Genomic DNA, 15,006 nt, shown 5'->3' with positions numbered 1-15,006 from the left:
ACTTCCCCTGCTGTCTTCCATGCCTGAGGGCTTTGGAGCCTCCCCAACTTCTGGTGGGACAATGCTGAGTTGGGCTGCACAGTTTTTCAAAAGATCCCCTGGGATTGAGCCCCAGCTGCCCTGGAGCCCTAACATGAAACTACTCCCTAATCCCTGGAATTGGCCTTTCTCCTTTTCCCATGGCATTTTCCCCACTTCCTCACTTGTGCTTCCTGGGATCACCTCTCCAAGAGGGGCAATTAAACAAACAACCTGCATCTACACCCTTGCCTCAGGGCCTGATTTTCAGGGGATACAAACAACTGACTCTGCATTGTAGAGAAGCCTTGTTTGCCTTGATGTCACAACTTGTCTCTAATAATGGTGTCCCAAGAGGTTGTTCAGTCTGGCCTTTCTCCCTGTATACAAGCAGATTAACTAGGAAGCGCGAGAAGTTGAAATGTCAGGGCCTTTCACTTGAACAAGCCATTTTCAAGCCTTGGGAAGGGCTCTAGAAATCTAATCAAATGGTATATGTTTTTGTAAAATTTACAAAAGCAAGACATTTTAACCCTAGTTAAAAAGACTAAAAAAGACCACTGTCTCTTTTCAGGTTGTATTCTGGTGACGGAGAGCAGTTTGGGAATCTGGCTAAAGGGGAAATTCAGTTAGAAATACACATTTTAACTGAAATTTGGCAAGATGTTTCAGAACATTTCAGTAAAATAAATGTAAAATTATAGACTCCTGTTGGGAGAATATGGAGTGTTCTTTCTGCTATCTTTAAATCAAGTATTTAAAGAAGTGAGAGAAAATGTCAATAAAAAAAAAGACACAAAAGCAACAGAGTGAGCAATAAAATCAATAGAAATTATTTCAATATCAAGAAGGAAATTGCAACAAAAACATTCAGCATCTCAAAAGCAGTCAGAAGAATAGAGTAAAAATAATGATACGCTTATGGATTACTTGATAACCCAAATTAACAAACACAAGTGAATCATATGAATACACTGGAAAAAATTAAATACCCCAATTTTTTGACACCAAATATTGTTATCAATGAATAAAATATAAACTCAAAATACATCACCACAATGAGTACACCTATGACAAATTGATTAATGAGTGTCATTAATTCAAAGTACTCAACATAGGACAACACACTAGAAAGCTTGAAACGCCTTGAAAACAAACAGATCATATGTGAAAAAAACTTAATAGAGGTTTTCCAAATTTGAGAGGAATCCTAACAGTTTATATGACATTGCCAGCTATGAGTTGTGAAAGCTATAAGAAATGTTTCTAAATTATCAAAAATAAAAACCAAACTGTAATCAATCATGGTAGAAGGAAGATTAAATTGTTTTTCTATTCTCTCTATGGAATATATTCCTAAAACATTATCATATGAAAATGAAACTGAAGAGTTTGCTTTCAAAAATGGAAGGGAAAAATTATCAAAGAAGTCTGAAAGCAGGAAATTCGATTAAATATTAGGCTAAATAAAATAAAATTTCTTTGTTTAGTTTTACAATAAAAAATAGTCTATTGCTTTTCAGGATATTGTTGTTTCTGCTCTTTGTCATTAAGTATCTGTCATTTCTTGTCAGTCCTTTTCTTATTCCAAATAAATGGCTTTGATAATTAATTTTACATTTATAATCTTGTATTCTTTTCTTAAAGAAAGCCTCTTAAATTATATAAGCTTCCAGGACCATTTCTTCCCAAAGTTTCCTCTAACAGTGAAGGGCCTTTTTCCTGTAACAAAAAAAAAAGAAGCAAAATGCTCTGTGTTCCACTTAATACACAAGAAAAAGACGTGTACCACAAGACTCCCAAAAAGTCAATGCATCTAAGAATGGGAAAATAGTATACAACCTTTCTCACAGGACACGAATCATTATATTTTACAATAAACTAAGTTGAGAGTATATACATTCAAATTACATACCTACCAAATTTCTTAGTGAGCTGCACTGCTAGTGGTTCCCAAACTTAAAAAGCAAACAAAAAAAGTCTATTATCTGAGTTACAAAGATAGTCATGGCAAGTGAATGAAGGAAAACTGACAGAGATAATGGATCAGGATACCATGTTACACTTCTTAGGCTTAGGGATTGATAAGAAAGTAAGACAGTGTTTTACAAATGGCAGGTCATAACCTATTATCAGGCAGTAATAATTATTATAATAAATTGTAACAATCACTTTTTTAAAGTCAAATACTTTAGAAAATAGTTTGTAAAAGATTGCATCACACATACAGTTTTTTTTAAGTGTGTGTGGTGGGTGTGTGTATATATAGGGTTACAATGTAAAAGGCATTTCTTACTGTGGGTCATGGTCTAAAAAGTTTGAAAAATACATATGAGAAATAAAGGGTTGGGGCCAGGCATGGTGGCTCACGCCTGTAATCCCAGCACTTTGGGAGGCTGAGGTGGGTGGAACACTTGAGGTCAGGAGTTTTCGAGACCAGCCTGCCTGGCCAACATGGTAAAACCCCATCTCTACTAAAAACACAAAAATTAGCTGGGTGTGGTGGCACATGCCTGTAATCCCAGCTACTGGGGAGGCTGAGGCAGGAGAATTGCTTGAACCTGGGAGGCAGAGATTGCAGTAAGTCGAGATCGCACCATTGCACTCCAGACTGGGTGAAGAAGTGAGACTCTGTCTCAAAACCAAAAAAAACAAGAAAAACAAAACAAAAAAAAAAAGATTGGCTGCAGATAGAAGCACAAGAGAATAGGAATAACACGGACAGTTACAAAAACTTGGTTTGGCAATCTGCAACAAATCATTTCTAAATTCATTGGAATTTGGGAGGCATTTTTCCTATTGAAATAGGAAGTCATTAAAATTTGCTTTTGTAGTTTCACCTAGGAATCCAATCATGACGGAAACATAGTTTAAACAAAAAATAAACTAAATTTTAAACTAAAAACAGTTTAAGCCATAATTGGATTCCTAGGTGAAACTACAAAAGCCTATTTAACTCATAAGTAATATAGACATTATAATATGATATGCTATGATAGGGTGTGATGTTGATATATTATGACATGATATAATAAAGCATAATGCAAGATAAATGAACTATCGCAGTCATTATAGATTCCTAGGCCAGCACTCTTCTTTCCTTCCCAATATTCCCTACTACGTATAAGACTCTTAAGCAAACCATTTTGAAGATAATCTAAAATTACAGGATTTCCGTCACAACATAATGTATATAATTTCACAACACCACTTAACATTTTTATTATGATAATTCAAGATTTTATATTTTGCATCTCCACTTGATTTGGTATAATTGTTACCTAAACCTTTCTGCTGAATTAGAATCACTGACCCTTCCTTACTCCTATCCCCAAAAAGAACAAGAAAGGTGTCTAATAGGCCTAAAATGAATAGTTTTGAAATGGACAATGGTAAGATCAATGATGCACTTGTGTTAAGGTATAATATTTGTAATTGTGTCCTGAAGATAACCCTCCAGTGTTAAAACTGTCAATGCCTCTAAATAATGAAGCAAAAGAATAAACAGTTAATATGCAATGGCCAAGCTCAATAAAAATCTGCAGAAGGAAAAAATCATCTTTCATGAAAGCTACAGAATAATAAATGAGCAGTAATCTTCTGAGCTTATTTGTCATATGTTACAACAATAAGGGAACTATATCCTGATGGTTATTTCATTTCAATACCATAAGAACATTTATTTTAATACCATACAATTTGTATGTTGATTATATATAGCTAGATCTATGTCTATTAGATGAGCATGTTCACACAGGAAGAGGGAAGGAGAAGAGAATTCACGAATTTATGAAATAACTTGAGTGTTAGGCACTATATTTGGTCCATTACATGCATTGTCTTATGAAGTATAATGAGACATAACACATATTTTGTAATGCTATAAAGCATCTGTTACTATTCTCATGCTGCAGTCAAAGTAGCTACATTGGTTTTCTGTGGCTAACGTAACAAATTACCATAGATTTAGTGGCTCAAAACAACACAAGTGTATTATCCTACCATTCAGTCATTTAGAAGTCTGAAATGGCTCTCACTGAGCTCATATCAAGATGTCAGCAGGGCTGCCTTCCTTTCTGGAGGCTCTAGGGGAGAATCAATTTTCTTGCCTTTTCCAGCTTCCGGAGGATGCTCAACCTTCTTGCCTCTTGAACCTCCTCCACCGTCTTCCTCCATCTGCAAAGCCAGCAACATCAGGCCAAGTCCCTCTCACACTGTCATCTCTCTGGCTCTCTCTTCCAGTTCTCTTTTCCACTTTTAAGGACTCGTGATTGCAATGGGCTCACCCGCATAATCCAGGATCATTTCCTTGTCTTAAAGTTAGCTGACTGGCAACCTACACTTCATCTGCAACCTTAATTCCCCTTTGCCATGTAACTTCACATATTCACATTTTCCAGAGATTAGAATGTGAACATCTTTGGGGGCCATTTTTCTGCTTACCACAAAAACTAAGTTCCAAAAAGATTAAGTAGCTTGCCCAAGGTCACAGAAGTAAAAGGAAGATGGAGCCTGGATTTTTACCCAAGTTTTCTTAACTCCAGCCCCTCTGCTCTATTCAATACAGTTTGCTGTGCAGTTTGTGTCTAAAACTGGCAACAATCTCCATGGTTTGGGTCTCATCAGGAAACATATCTTGGTGCCCCTTGTGTGTCAGGCACCCTGCTAGTGCTGCATACACAAAGATGAATAAAATACACTGTTTTATTTGAAGAGCTAAGAGTCTGACAAAGGAGGCACTGAAATTATATTATATTACAATGCAGTATGTGATGATGCAAGTTACTATATTGCAAAATGCAACATGGATTCTGCTGGGTTTATGAATGTAGCAGAACTGGACCTCAGAGTGGAAGGGATCAGGGCCAGAGTGGAGAGTGTGACAAGAAGGTGGTCAGTAAATATCAAAAAGTTTCTCACAAGGAGTCACACTTGCGTTGGGCCCAGAAAATGAATAGGATTTTGCCCAACAAAGCAGATAGAGTTGCGGAGGCATTCTTGTGGAGTAGCAGGTCTCAGTATATACTAAGGAAATAAAGGAAGGCATGACAGAAATGCAACTAGAAAGGAATTTAGACCTAGATTGTGTCAAACCTTGAGTGGCACAATAAGAGGTCTGAACATTCTCCCTGTAAGTGGTAAAAAAGGAACCAGGAAAAATTTTAAGCCAAAGAGGAGCATGAGCTGGAGAAAGAGATCCGATTTAGAAATATAAGCTTCTTAGAAAGGCTACTGTGATGGCTTCATGATAGGGGTTCTTGGGAAGAAATATAAGACAGTCTACAAAAAGATCTACCCAGGACTTTTAAAAGTTTGAAAACAGCTATAATTTTTGGAGTTTCATATCCTTATAGAAAATAAAATGTACCCTAACTAATCAGAGGAAGTCATTTTCATTCATTTATTTAGCAAATATGTATTAAATATCCATTGTGTATCAGAATTTTTCTAAGTGAACAATTGGTTCACTTTAATGAACAAATAGATACTGCCCTGTTTTCATGGATCCTACATTTTAGTAGGGAAGATAGACATATACACAGAAAAACAAATAAGCAACATAAATAATAATGAAAATCAAGGGTAGTTGTACCAAGGGGGGCAAACAAGGCTGAGATGAAGAGTCGCAGAGACCCCTGAGTAGAAACACGACTGACTGATACTTAGTCTGAATGTACCAGAATGGCCATATTATACTTGTTGCAATATTGAATTAGGACACAGCCACACCTGCCAAAAATAGATGCTCCCAGGATCCCCAAAATACCTGCCACTGGTGCCTGAGCCACACTGGATTCTCCCTTAAGACTTCCCAGAAGTCCTCACAATCCACCAACCAAAGAGTTAATGCTTGGCCTGAGGATCTAGATCTACCTCCAGCTCTGTGACCTCTGGCATTTTTTCTGATTGTTAGACATTGGCTGTTACCTTTCGGTAGCTCAGTCAGCAAAGACATTGATAGAGAAAGAGAGGAGCCCTGTGTACTATGAACCTGAACCTGTTCTACTAAGATGGAACCTTTGGAAGAAATCTGTTGATGTGACACTTAAGACTATGCTTTAAAAAAATTTTTTTTGAGGAAGCAATAGAAGAGTAAAACCTCAAGGTGAGCTTGTCAAAGGTCAAATTAGGTCCTTCTCGTTAGAATTTGTCAAGAAAAGCTCCAGTTGAAAAGGTCACCTTGAAGTTGAGACGGAAAAAGAAAAGGCGATAGCCAGCTGAAGAGTGGGAGGTGATCATCCCAGGCAGAGAAAACTGCATATGCAAGGAAAGAGAGGAAGCAAGCACTTGGCATGTTTAAGGAACTGAAAGAGGACCGGCAGGGCCACAGCTTATCTTCGGGAAGGTGGATCTAAATGAGGTTGGACATAGGTTTTTTAGGCCATAGCGAGGGATTACATTTTTATTTTAAATGCAATTGGGAGTCCCCTGAAGGGTTGTATGCAGATAAGTGAAGTGATCCAATTTCCACTTTTAAAGCTCATTTTGCTGCTGAATATAAATGTATTGTAGAATAAGACTGAAAGTGGTTGCGGGAATGAATGTGAAAGATGCTGGCAGCAGAACTGGAGAGAAGTCAATTGTGAGATCTGTTGTCGAGACACGATTTTGGGAATTGATGATGGTATGGGATATAGATGTTGAGGGGATGGAGAGATCATTGATGAAGGTGGTGATATCAAATAATAGATTTTCAATGTAGACAAAACAGCCTTATATTGGAAGAACATGCCATTTAGGACTTTCATAGCTAGAAAGGACATTTCGATGCCTGACTTCAAAGCTGCAAACAACAGGCTAACACTTAATAGGGGCTAATGAAGTTGGTGACCTTAAATTGAAATCAATCCTTATTTATCATATTAAAAATTCTAGGGCAAGTAAGAATTACACTAAATCTGCTCTACTTGTGCTCTAGAAATAAATGAAACAACAAAACCTGGATGATAGTACATCTGTTTACAGTATGGTTATTGAATATTTTAAGTCATTGTTGAGACCTACTGCTCAGGAAAAAAAAATCTTTAAAATGTTGCTGTTCACTGAAAACACATCTGGCCACCCAAGAGCTCTTATGGAGATACACAAGGAAATTAATATTGTTTTCATGCTTGCTAGCATAACATCCATTCTGCAGCCCATGGATCAAAGAGTACTTTTTACTTTCAAGTCTTATTATTTAAGAAACACATTTTGTAAGGGTATGGCTACCCTAGATTGTAATTCCTTTGATGGATCTGGACAAAATAAATTGAAAACCTTCTACAAAGGATTTACCATTCTAGATGACATTAAGAACATTCATGATTCATGGAGGAGGCTACAATATCAACATTAACAGAAGTTTGGAAGAAGCGGTTTCTAACCCTCATGGATGACTTTGGGGGGCTCAAGACTTCAGTAGAGAAAGTAATGGCAGATGTGGTAGAAGTAGCAAGAGAAATGGAATTAGAAGTGAAGCCTAAATATATGACTGAATTTCTGCAATCTCATGTTAAAACTTGAATGAATGAGGAGTTGCTTCTTGGAATTAACAAAGAAAGTGGTTTCCTGAGATGGAATCTACTCCTGCAGAATACTGCTCCTGTGAAAATACTGTGAACATTGTTGAAATGCCAACAAAAGATTTAGAATATTACACAATAGTCGATAAAGCAGTGGCAGAGTTTGAAAGGACTCATTCCAATTTTGAAAGAAGTTCTACCATGGGTAAAATGCATTGTCTGCCACAGAGAAATCTTTCACAAAAAGAGTTAAAAGATGCAGCAAACTTCACTGTCTTATTTTAAGAAACCACCACCCTGATCACTTAGCTCCATCAAGTCAAAGGCAAGACTCTCTACAAGCAAAAAGATTAACATTCACTGAAGTCTCAGATGACCGTTAGCATTTTTTTAGCTATAAGGCATTTTAAATTAAGGTATATACATATTTTTTGTAGACATAATGCTATTGCACACTTAATAGACAACAATAGAATGTAAACATACCTTTCATATGCACTGCGAAACCAAAAACTTCATCTGTCTCACTTTATGGAGATATTCACTTTATTTTGGTGGTCTGGTACTGAATCCATAGTATCTCAAAGGTTTGCCTATATAATAAAGGCTAATTATTTTATAATGCTGTTAGCATATTTTCTTCATTCACAAAAAGGTTTGCTTACTGTGTAGGAAAAAGCTCTACCCATAGCTCCCTGAGTCAAATGAGTTGCCCATCCTCAACACCTCATTAGAATACTTGACAGTAATTCACAGACCTTTGGGGACAATGAGCAGGCTTTCAAATACTGCTTGAAATAGGGATAAACACTGTATTTTCAAAAATAGTGTAAGTGTTCCATTGTTCCCTCAGGCAATTAGCTGGTTTTGTTGCCATAAGTTGCCCTACTTCTATCCCCACAGAATAAGCATTTGGTCTGTCTGCTCAGTTATCACATTTTTCCTTCTTCCCTCTAGGTAGGTCACTAGATTCCTTTGTGAACAGTGGGCATCAAAGAGCCATTAAAACAAAAAAACCCTAAATTTGCGCGAAATGTAGCTCTTAATATTTCTCTGGAGCATTGAATCATATTATATGTAATTATAAAATACTATCAGAAAAGGGCACTTTACATACCATAATAGTCATTTTATAAAGTTCAATTTGGCAATTCCAAACCACATTTAATTTTCTCTGAAAATTCCCACATGGCAGGAAGATACTGCTCTCTGCAGCTTTCAAATCTCTTTCAGGGAACGGTAAAATGACAACCTTTTAGAATTAGCACTTTTTCTATAAATAGACACTAAATCACTTATGCCAAATATAGTCACATATGCATTTTTATTAAAATAAATACTAAAATAATAAGTAATTTTCCTATATAACCATTTTGGGATTTTATGCAAATTAGAATTCTGCAATATAGTTTAGTATGAATCATTTGTAGTTCTTCATCTTCACTGACAGGTGGGGCTAGTGATTTCTGTATTAATTATAATATTTTAGCATATTAAAATCTGTATCTAGATGAAGCAGACACTTCAAAGCTTCAAAACTGATGAAACTGCATACCTCTCTTTTAAGGGATAAAACCATTTGCATTAATATGTGAAATACACTACTAAAACACCCCCTGCTGATTTCTTAGGCTTTTGCAGGGAGTTATGCATAATTTTCTGAAAATTAAAAACTGAGGATTAGATATTTATGATGATAAAAATTGGATCTCAAGGACTATTAAAAACTTTGAAGATTCTCCTAAGCTAGAATTTTTAACTCAGTTAAAAAATTATTTAACACGTATCAGAGGTTAATAAAAAGCACAGTATAGATGGAAGATCTAAACTCAGTTCCACCACTTACTAGCAAAGCACTGTGCTATGGTCTGAATGTCCTCCAAAATTCATGTGCCGAAACTAAATCACCAATGTGGTAGTATACTGAGAGGGAGGCCCTGAGGGGGTGATTAATTAATTGAGGTAGAGCTCTCATAAATGGGATTAGCAACCTGATAGAGCTGGAGGGAATTAGCTAATCCCTTTTTGCCCTTCTGCCTTGGGACATGTGAGGACATGACATTCCTCTTTTCTGGGGGATGCAGCGACAAGATGCTATCTTGAGGTAGAGAGAGCAGCCTTCACAAGGCACCAAACTTGCCAGCTCCTTGATCTTGGACTTTCAGCCTCCAGAACTGTGAGAAGTATATTTCTGTTCTTTATAAATTACCCAGTCTCAGATATTTTGTTATAGCAGCAGGAATGAACTAAGACACATCTTTGTGAACCTACATCACAGAACTGAAATGAGAATTAAGTAACATAGGAAGTTTCTTTATAAATAGTAGGTAATAATCTCACAAATGTCAGTTATTGAAAATGGCATAGCATAAGCCACCCATAAATTCATATTTAGATCTGGGACAAATTATCAGGCATCTACAAATTCTCCACGCAAAGGTGTTTTACTCATTTAGATTTTAGTTTGTTTTTATGTTGATGTCAATCTTTTAAAAAGCTTATGTGATTATATTTGGGGTCATCTGAATATCCTCTTTATACCTGTTAGGCAACATGTGTGTTCATGGTAGCATTAGTGCCAAATAATTCAAATTCACTTGTTTCCAAGCTACTGAAAACAGATGCAGGCAGACTTAATATGTAGCTTCCATGCTCTTCCAAAACAAAGACAAGCGACAATGGAAAAAAATTCGAACAAAGATTTGGTAATAGTTTGACTCCAGAAACTAATGAGAACATCCAGTCATTAAATGGCATACTGTATCACTGGTAAGCTGAAACTTAAAAAAAAAAAAAAAAGGAATCTTGCCAGTTAGCACTAAGCGTAATGATTTAACAGTGTTCATCACTGTCAATTAATAAGACTATTTATATTGGTTTTGTATATATTTATTGCAATTGTTTAAATAGTTACATGAAAACTGTAGGCTTATGGTTACACCTAGATTCGTATTTCTATATATTTAAATGTTAATAAATTAACATAAATTAACTTAAAAATAATAAGCTGACACGAGTGTGGCCAGTGAGATCAGAACTCAGAAAAGACACAACTCAGGTTGTCTTCTCCCTGTACTTTGCTGTCTGACTCTGGGCAAGTCAAATGACCTCACCTCCCCTATTTCTTCACAGTAAACTAAGAATAATAATCTCATTCACACAGGACCATTGCGAGGAGTACGTGAAATAATGAATACAACCGTGAATGAATGCCTTCTCAAGTAGAGTGTGTTGTGGACAATAAGATATCTGAATCAAGAGTCTGTACTTTCAGCCTACATTTTGATGCCACGTTGGGTAAATCTCCTTACCTCTATGGTAGTCATCACTGTTTTTTAAAGTTAGGAGATTATCTCAGTTCCTTTTAAAATAGCTTTTATAGAAAGTGGTTGGGTTTTCCACTGCAATTTCAAAGTACTCCCCATTTCTGTATCATGCCCACAGTTATTTCGGTTTCCATTAGCTTTTTTAAAAACTTACTAACTGAGGGACAAAAACGTTAAGATTTGTGATCAATGCAGCAATGTCCAAATATAAGCAGGGTTAAAAGAGCAAAATTATCCCATCTATCAGAGAAACTTTAATATTTTTCTTTGCTTCGTTGTTTTATCTGGTATAACGGAAGGGCAGAACTCATGAGTCTTCTCTCTGTTCTTAGCTGTAATCCTAGCAAATTAAATGACCTCTTTACACTGGCTAATTATTCATCTGCCAAATAATTATAACAGCCACCATTGATCACGTACGAGCTTACCCAATGCCATGTGTGCACTGTGTTCTCAACGTGCACACCAGGCGAACTCTCATTTAGCGCTCACAATTTTGAGGTAGACATTAGGTCCATTTAATCGATGAAAAAACTGAGGCTGAACAAAGTTAAAAACCCGTCATGCAGCATCTGCAGAGCGGAGGTTCTAAAAACACCTCACCGTAAGAAATAACTGCTAACAAACAATAGCTTTGCCTCTAAACACTCGCTTTTCCTCTAATATTCAGAGATAGGCATTTGGAACGTCAAAGGGCCGGAAGCCCTTAGAAACTTCAGGGCTGGAGTAAAGCGGCTGCACCAAATCTCAGAGCAACTCTCCCGAAAAACCCCACCCTGCCCAGGCCCCGCCTCGTCCCGCCCTCCTGGGTGCCCTCCCAACCGCCCGCTCCGGAGAAGCCTCTCCCACCCGGCTCCTCCGCCGTTCTCACTTGCGGAAGCCGCGGGGCACCCAGCCTGCCCCTCTCTCAGCAGGACGCAGCGCATGCGCTCTCAGCACACCCGGATTTCCTGTCCGCCGTCATCGCTTCCGGTGGGGTGGGTCTGACCAATGGGGCTGGCTCCGAGGCGGGCCTTAGGTCTCGCAGATTCCTACCCTGCGCGTTTCTTTCGGAGCGGGGGTGAAGGGCCTTGGTGAGGCAGGGGTAGCTGGTGCTTGACGAGTCTCATGGCTGCCTCCGGGAAGCTCAGTACTTCCCGTCTCCCGCCGTTGCCCACGATTCGAGAAATCATTAAGTTGTTCAGACTGCAAGCAACAAAGCAGCTATCACAGAATTTCCTCCTGGACTTGAGGCTGACAGGTGGATGGCTTAGCAGGGCTCCCCGGATGTCTCCCCAGTGTCCCTAGGGGCGTGGGCTGGGGGGTCTCGCACGTCCCCGCGGGCGGGTGTCCAGGCACTGGCGTGCGACGGGCTTTTGGTCAGGTCCTTCGACCTCCTTGTATCAAAAGAACTCCGGTCCCACCCTCCAGGAGACACGTGAAGTGCGTTGATTGCTCACAAAACTCCGCGTTCAGGGGGGTGTAGCCGAGCTCACTAGGGGAGGAAGGGTTCATGTGTCGTGAAAGGCGCTGGTGAATACTGGAATCTGGGTCACTTTGAAATCAATCACTCTGAAATGGTACAGCACATGTTGCTGGACTTGCTTTACATGCAGTTTAAAGTTACCAGAATTTAAATTGGTGCCAGGATTTTATCAATAAGTTGGTGAAAAGAGTATCCCTCGTAGGATTCGTTGTTTAAACGTTTACCTGTTGAGTCTAAGAAAGCCTCGGGGACGCTAATATTCATTCATAAGTATGTATTAGGCAAGCACCGTTGTGCTAGTGCTGGGATAGGATATGGGCTGGGATAGAACAAGGCGGTGTTTCCTCGAGGAGCTTACTTTTAGCAAGTTTACATTCCCACACCTAATTGTTTAAAGTCACTTTTTATGAGATATAATTTATATGCAGTAAAATTCACCAGTTTGAAGTGCTCAGTTTGATGAGTTTTGACGAATGTATTAATATATGGTCGTTCAACCACCATCACCATTGCTTAGTGATGTTCTATGAGATGAGATTGCAAGAATATATTACAAATATGGCTACTAAGTCACTGCTGGAGTACTTAGGTTTTGAGATGTTCATATTTCATTCTGTTTGGTCCCACTTCAGAAGTTGCAAAGAGCAGTAAATCACACCCAAAAAGTTCATTTTCACTTAAATGAAGCATACTCCAGAAAACATAAAATATTTTATTTCTTGGACGTGTAGTCTTTATTCTGCCTGTAGCAATATGACTTTGGATAAAATAATTTAACTCTTAAGTGTTCTCATCTTTTTTTTTTTTTTTTTTAAGACGGAGTTTCGCTCTTGTTGCCCAAGCTGGAGTGCAATGGCACGATCTCGGCTCACTGCAACCTCCACCTCCCCAGTTCAAGTGATTCTTGTGCCTCAGCCTCCCAGGTAGCTAGGATTACAGGCTTGAGCCACCATGCCCAGCTAATTTTATATTTTTAGTAGAGACGGGATTTCACTATGTTGGTCAGGCTGGTCTCAAACTCTTGAGCTCAAGTGAACCACCCGCCTCGGCCTTCCAAAGTGTTGGGATTACAGGTGTGAGCCACCGCGCCCGGTAGTTTCCTCATCTTTTAATTGGAAGAAGGGCCTACTACTTTAAAAGATTACCCACTCTAAAATTCTTTGGTTCTAGTAATAGCTAGTGCGAGCCTTTTCTGCTTGTTATAGCCACATTCTAAATATAAATCACCATTCTCAGGTTAGAAGTTACAGGTCTGTCTATATTTTTAAAAATATATTTTATATATTTATATAATGTTATATTTTTAAAAATCCTTCAAATACATTTTCTCATGAGCCTTTATCTTCAGGAGTAAGTTTCAAATTCTAGGTATTATCCACTCTTTCTATGGGAACCAGAGTTAAGGGAGATTAGGGTATTTACCTGAGGTTAGAAGCTCAGGCAGAGGAGAGCAAGAATGAAATCCAAGCTCATTGATTTGATAGTGCTTCTTTAATATTCATTTGTATTTCAATGTGCCTGAAAAGTTTGAGAGCAGAGACCTGCCTACTATTGTAGCTCTCCATTTTAAAGAAGGAGAATATTAAATTCATTCCATAATGTGTCCTTCCTGTTCCCCTTCTGAGAGGCATTGACTTTAGAATTTATACCTGTGTTGAAGTCCATGACCTTGTACAAATGAAACAATAGACAAGGAAACTGAAAGGTTAAGAGAAATGAAATTGGGATAGGAGTCCTTGGTTAACATGTAAGGATTAGGTGAGAATGTGTGTAAATCGATCATAACAGGTAAGATGGTCTGTGGATGCTAATTCCCTCCCTGTTAAAAGACTAAACCATTTTTGGATGGTTAAGAAACTAGTTTCCTCATTTTAACCGGCAAAGGTATGTTGTTGAAAACAAGCAAAAATAGGACTGTGAACACTTACAAGAAGTGCTGGTATGTTTTCAGTGACTAAATTTCCACTATCCTAGGAAGACCAGTTCCTTGCATTTCCATATCTCAGAGTCATTAAGACCAGCCCATTGCATGTTTTTCCAGATGTGATGATTGGCTGCACTGAGTCAATACTCTACTCTTTTATGATGTCTTAAGGGCTGCTAAGTTGAATTTGATTAATTAAAAATTTTATTTTTCCATATTAACATGCATGTGTGCAAAGCTTTAAAAACCCTCAACTGCTCAATTTAACTTTTTCCTGAAAATGACTAAGAATTCAAATTTCTGAAAATGTTGTGATCTAAGAACTTATTGCTGTTGCCATATTGACCACCAACAAGATGTCTCTAGATAAAAAGGAGACTTAAGCACTTTTTGCTTTTGGATTTCACTAGCAATACTAGCAATAGTGAAGATTCTGTATGTGAAACTAGTGTTGCTTATTCAGATATTCAGTGTTCAATAACTATAGAAAAGTGCTGCATGCTTATCCAATCTGTTCTTAGGAGGTGGTTGGTTTCAAATCAATTTGAAAAGAATTTGCATGGGGCAGATAGAAACTGCAATATTAGCTAAATTTAAGCTAAGAAACTGTCATGCTAATCCTGTTTTTGTTAAGGAACTGGTACAGTTCAACAGTGATGTGGTAGCATATTGAATTACCACTTCATGTTAATTTAAGTAGAGAGTTAGTCAAATAAATGTTGTACGTAAAGGATCAATTGATTGGGTAATGGCTGGATTTTTATAGAA

At 37.9% G+C, this 15,006-nt stretch overlaps 1 protein-coding gene across 2 annotated transcripts in view; it reads left to right on the top strand.

Moving 5' to 3' along the window:
• Nucleotides 1–6,238: 6,238 nt before the first annotated feature.
• Nucleotides 6,239–15,006, top strand: part of TFB1M (transcription factor B1, mitochondrial) — a 61,149-nt gene continuing 52,381 nt past the window's right edge. The window contains exons 1-2 of one of the 2 annotated variants that reach the window (XM_011952750.1): nt 6,239–6,250; nt 11,905–12,089. In XM_011952750.1, coding sequence (XP_011808140.1) covers nt 11,957–12,089 — 133 coding nt within the window. In that variant the 5' untranslated portion in view covers nt 6,239–6,250; nt 11,905–11,956. Of the gene's footprint in view, nt 6,251–11,887; nt 12,090–15,006 lie in introns of those variants that run through there. The other variant, XM_011952749.1, reaches the window with a different exon arrangement.

The sequence above is a fragment of the Colobus angolensis genome, unplaced genomic scaffold (genome assembly GCF_000951035.1).
Source record: "Colobus angolensis palliatus isolate OR3802 unplaced genomic scaffold, Cang.pa_1.0 Scaffold35, whole genome shotgun sequence".
NCBI lineage: Eukaryota > Metazoa > Chordata > Mammalia > Primates > Cercopithecidae > Colobus > Colobus angolensis.
This window is presented reverse-complemented; position numbering and strand designations above follow the sequence as displayed.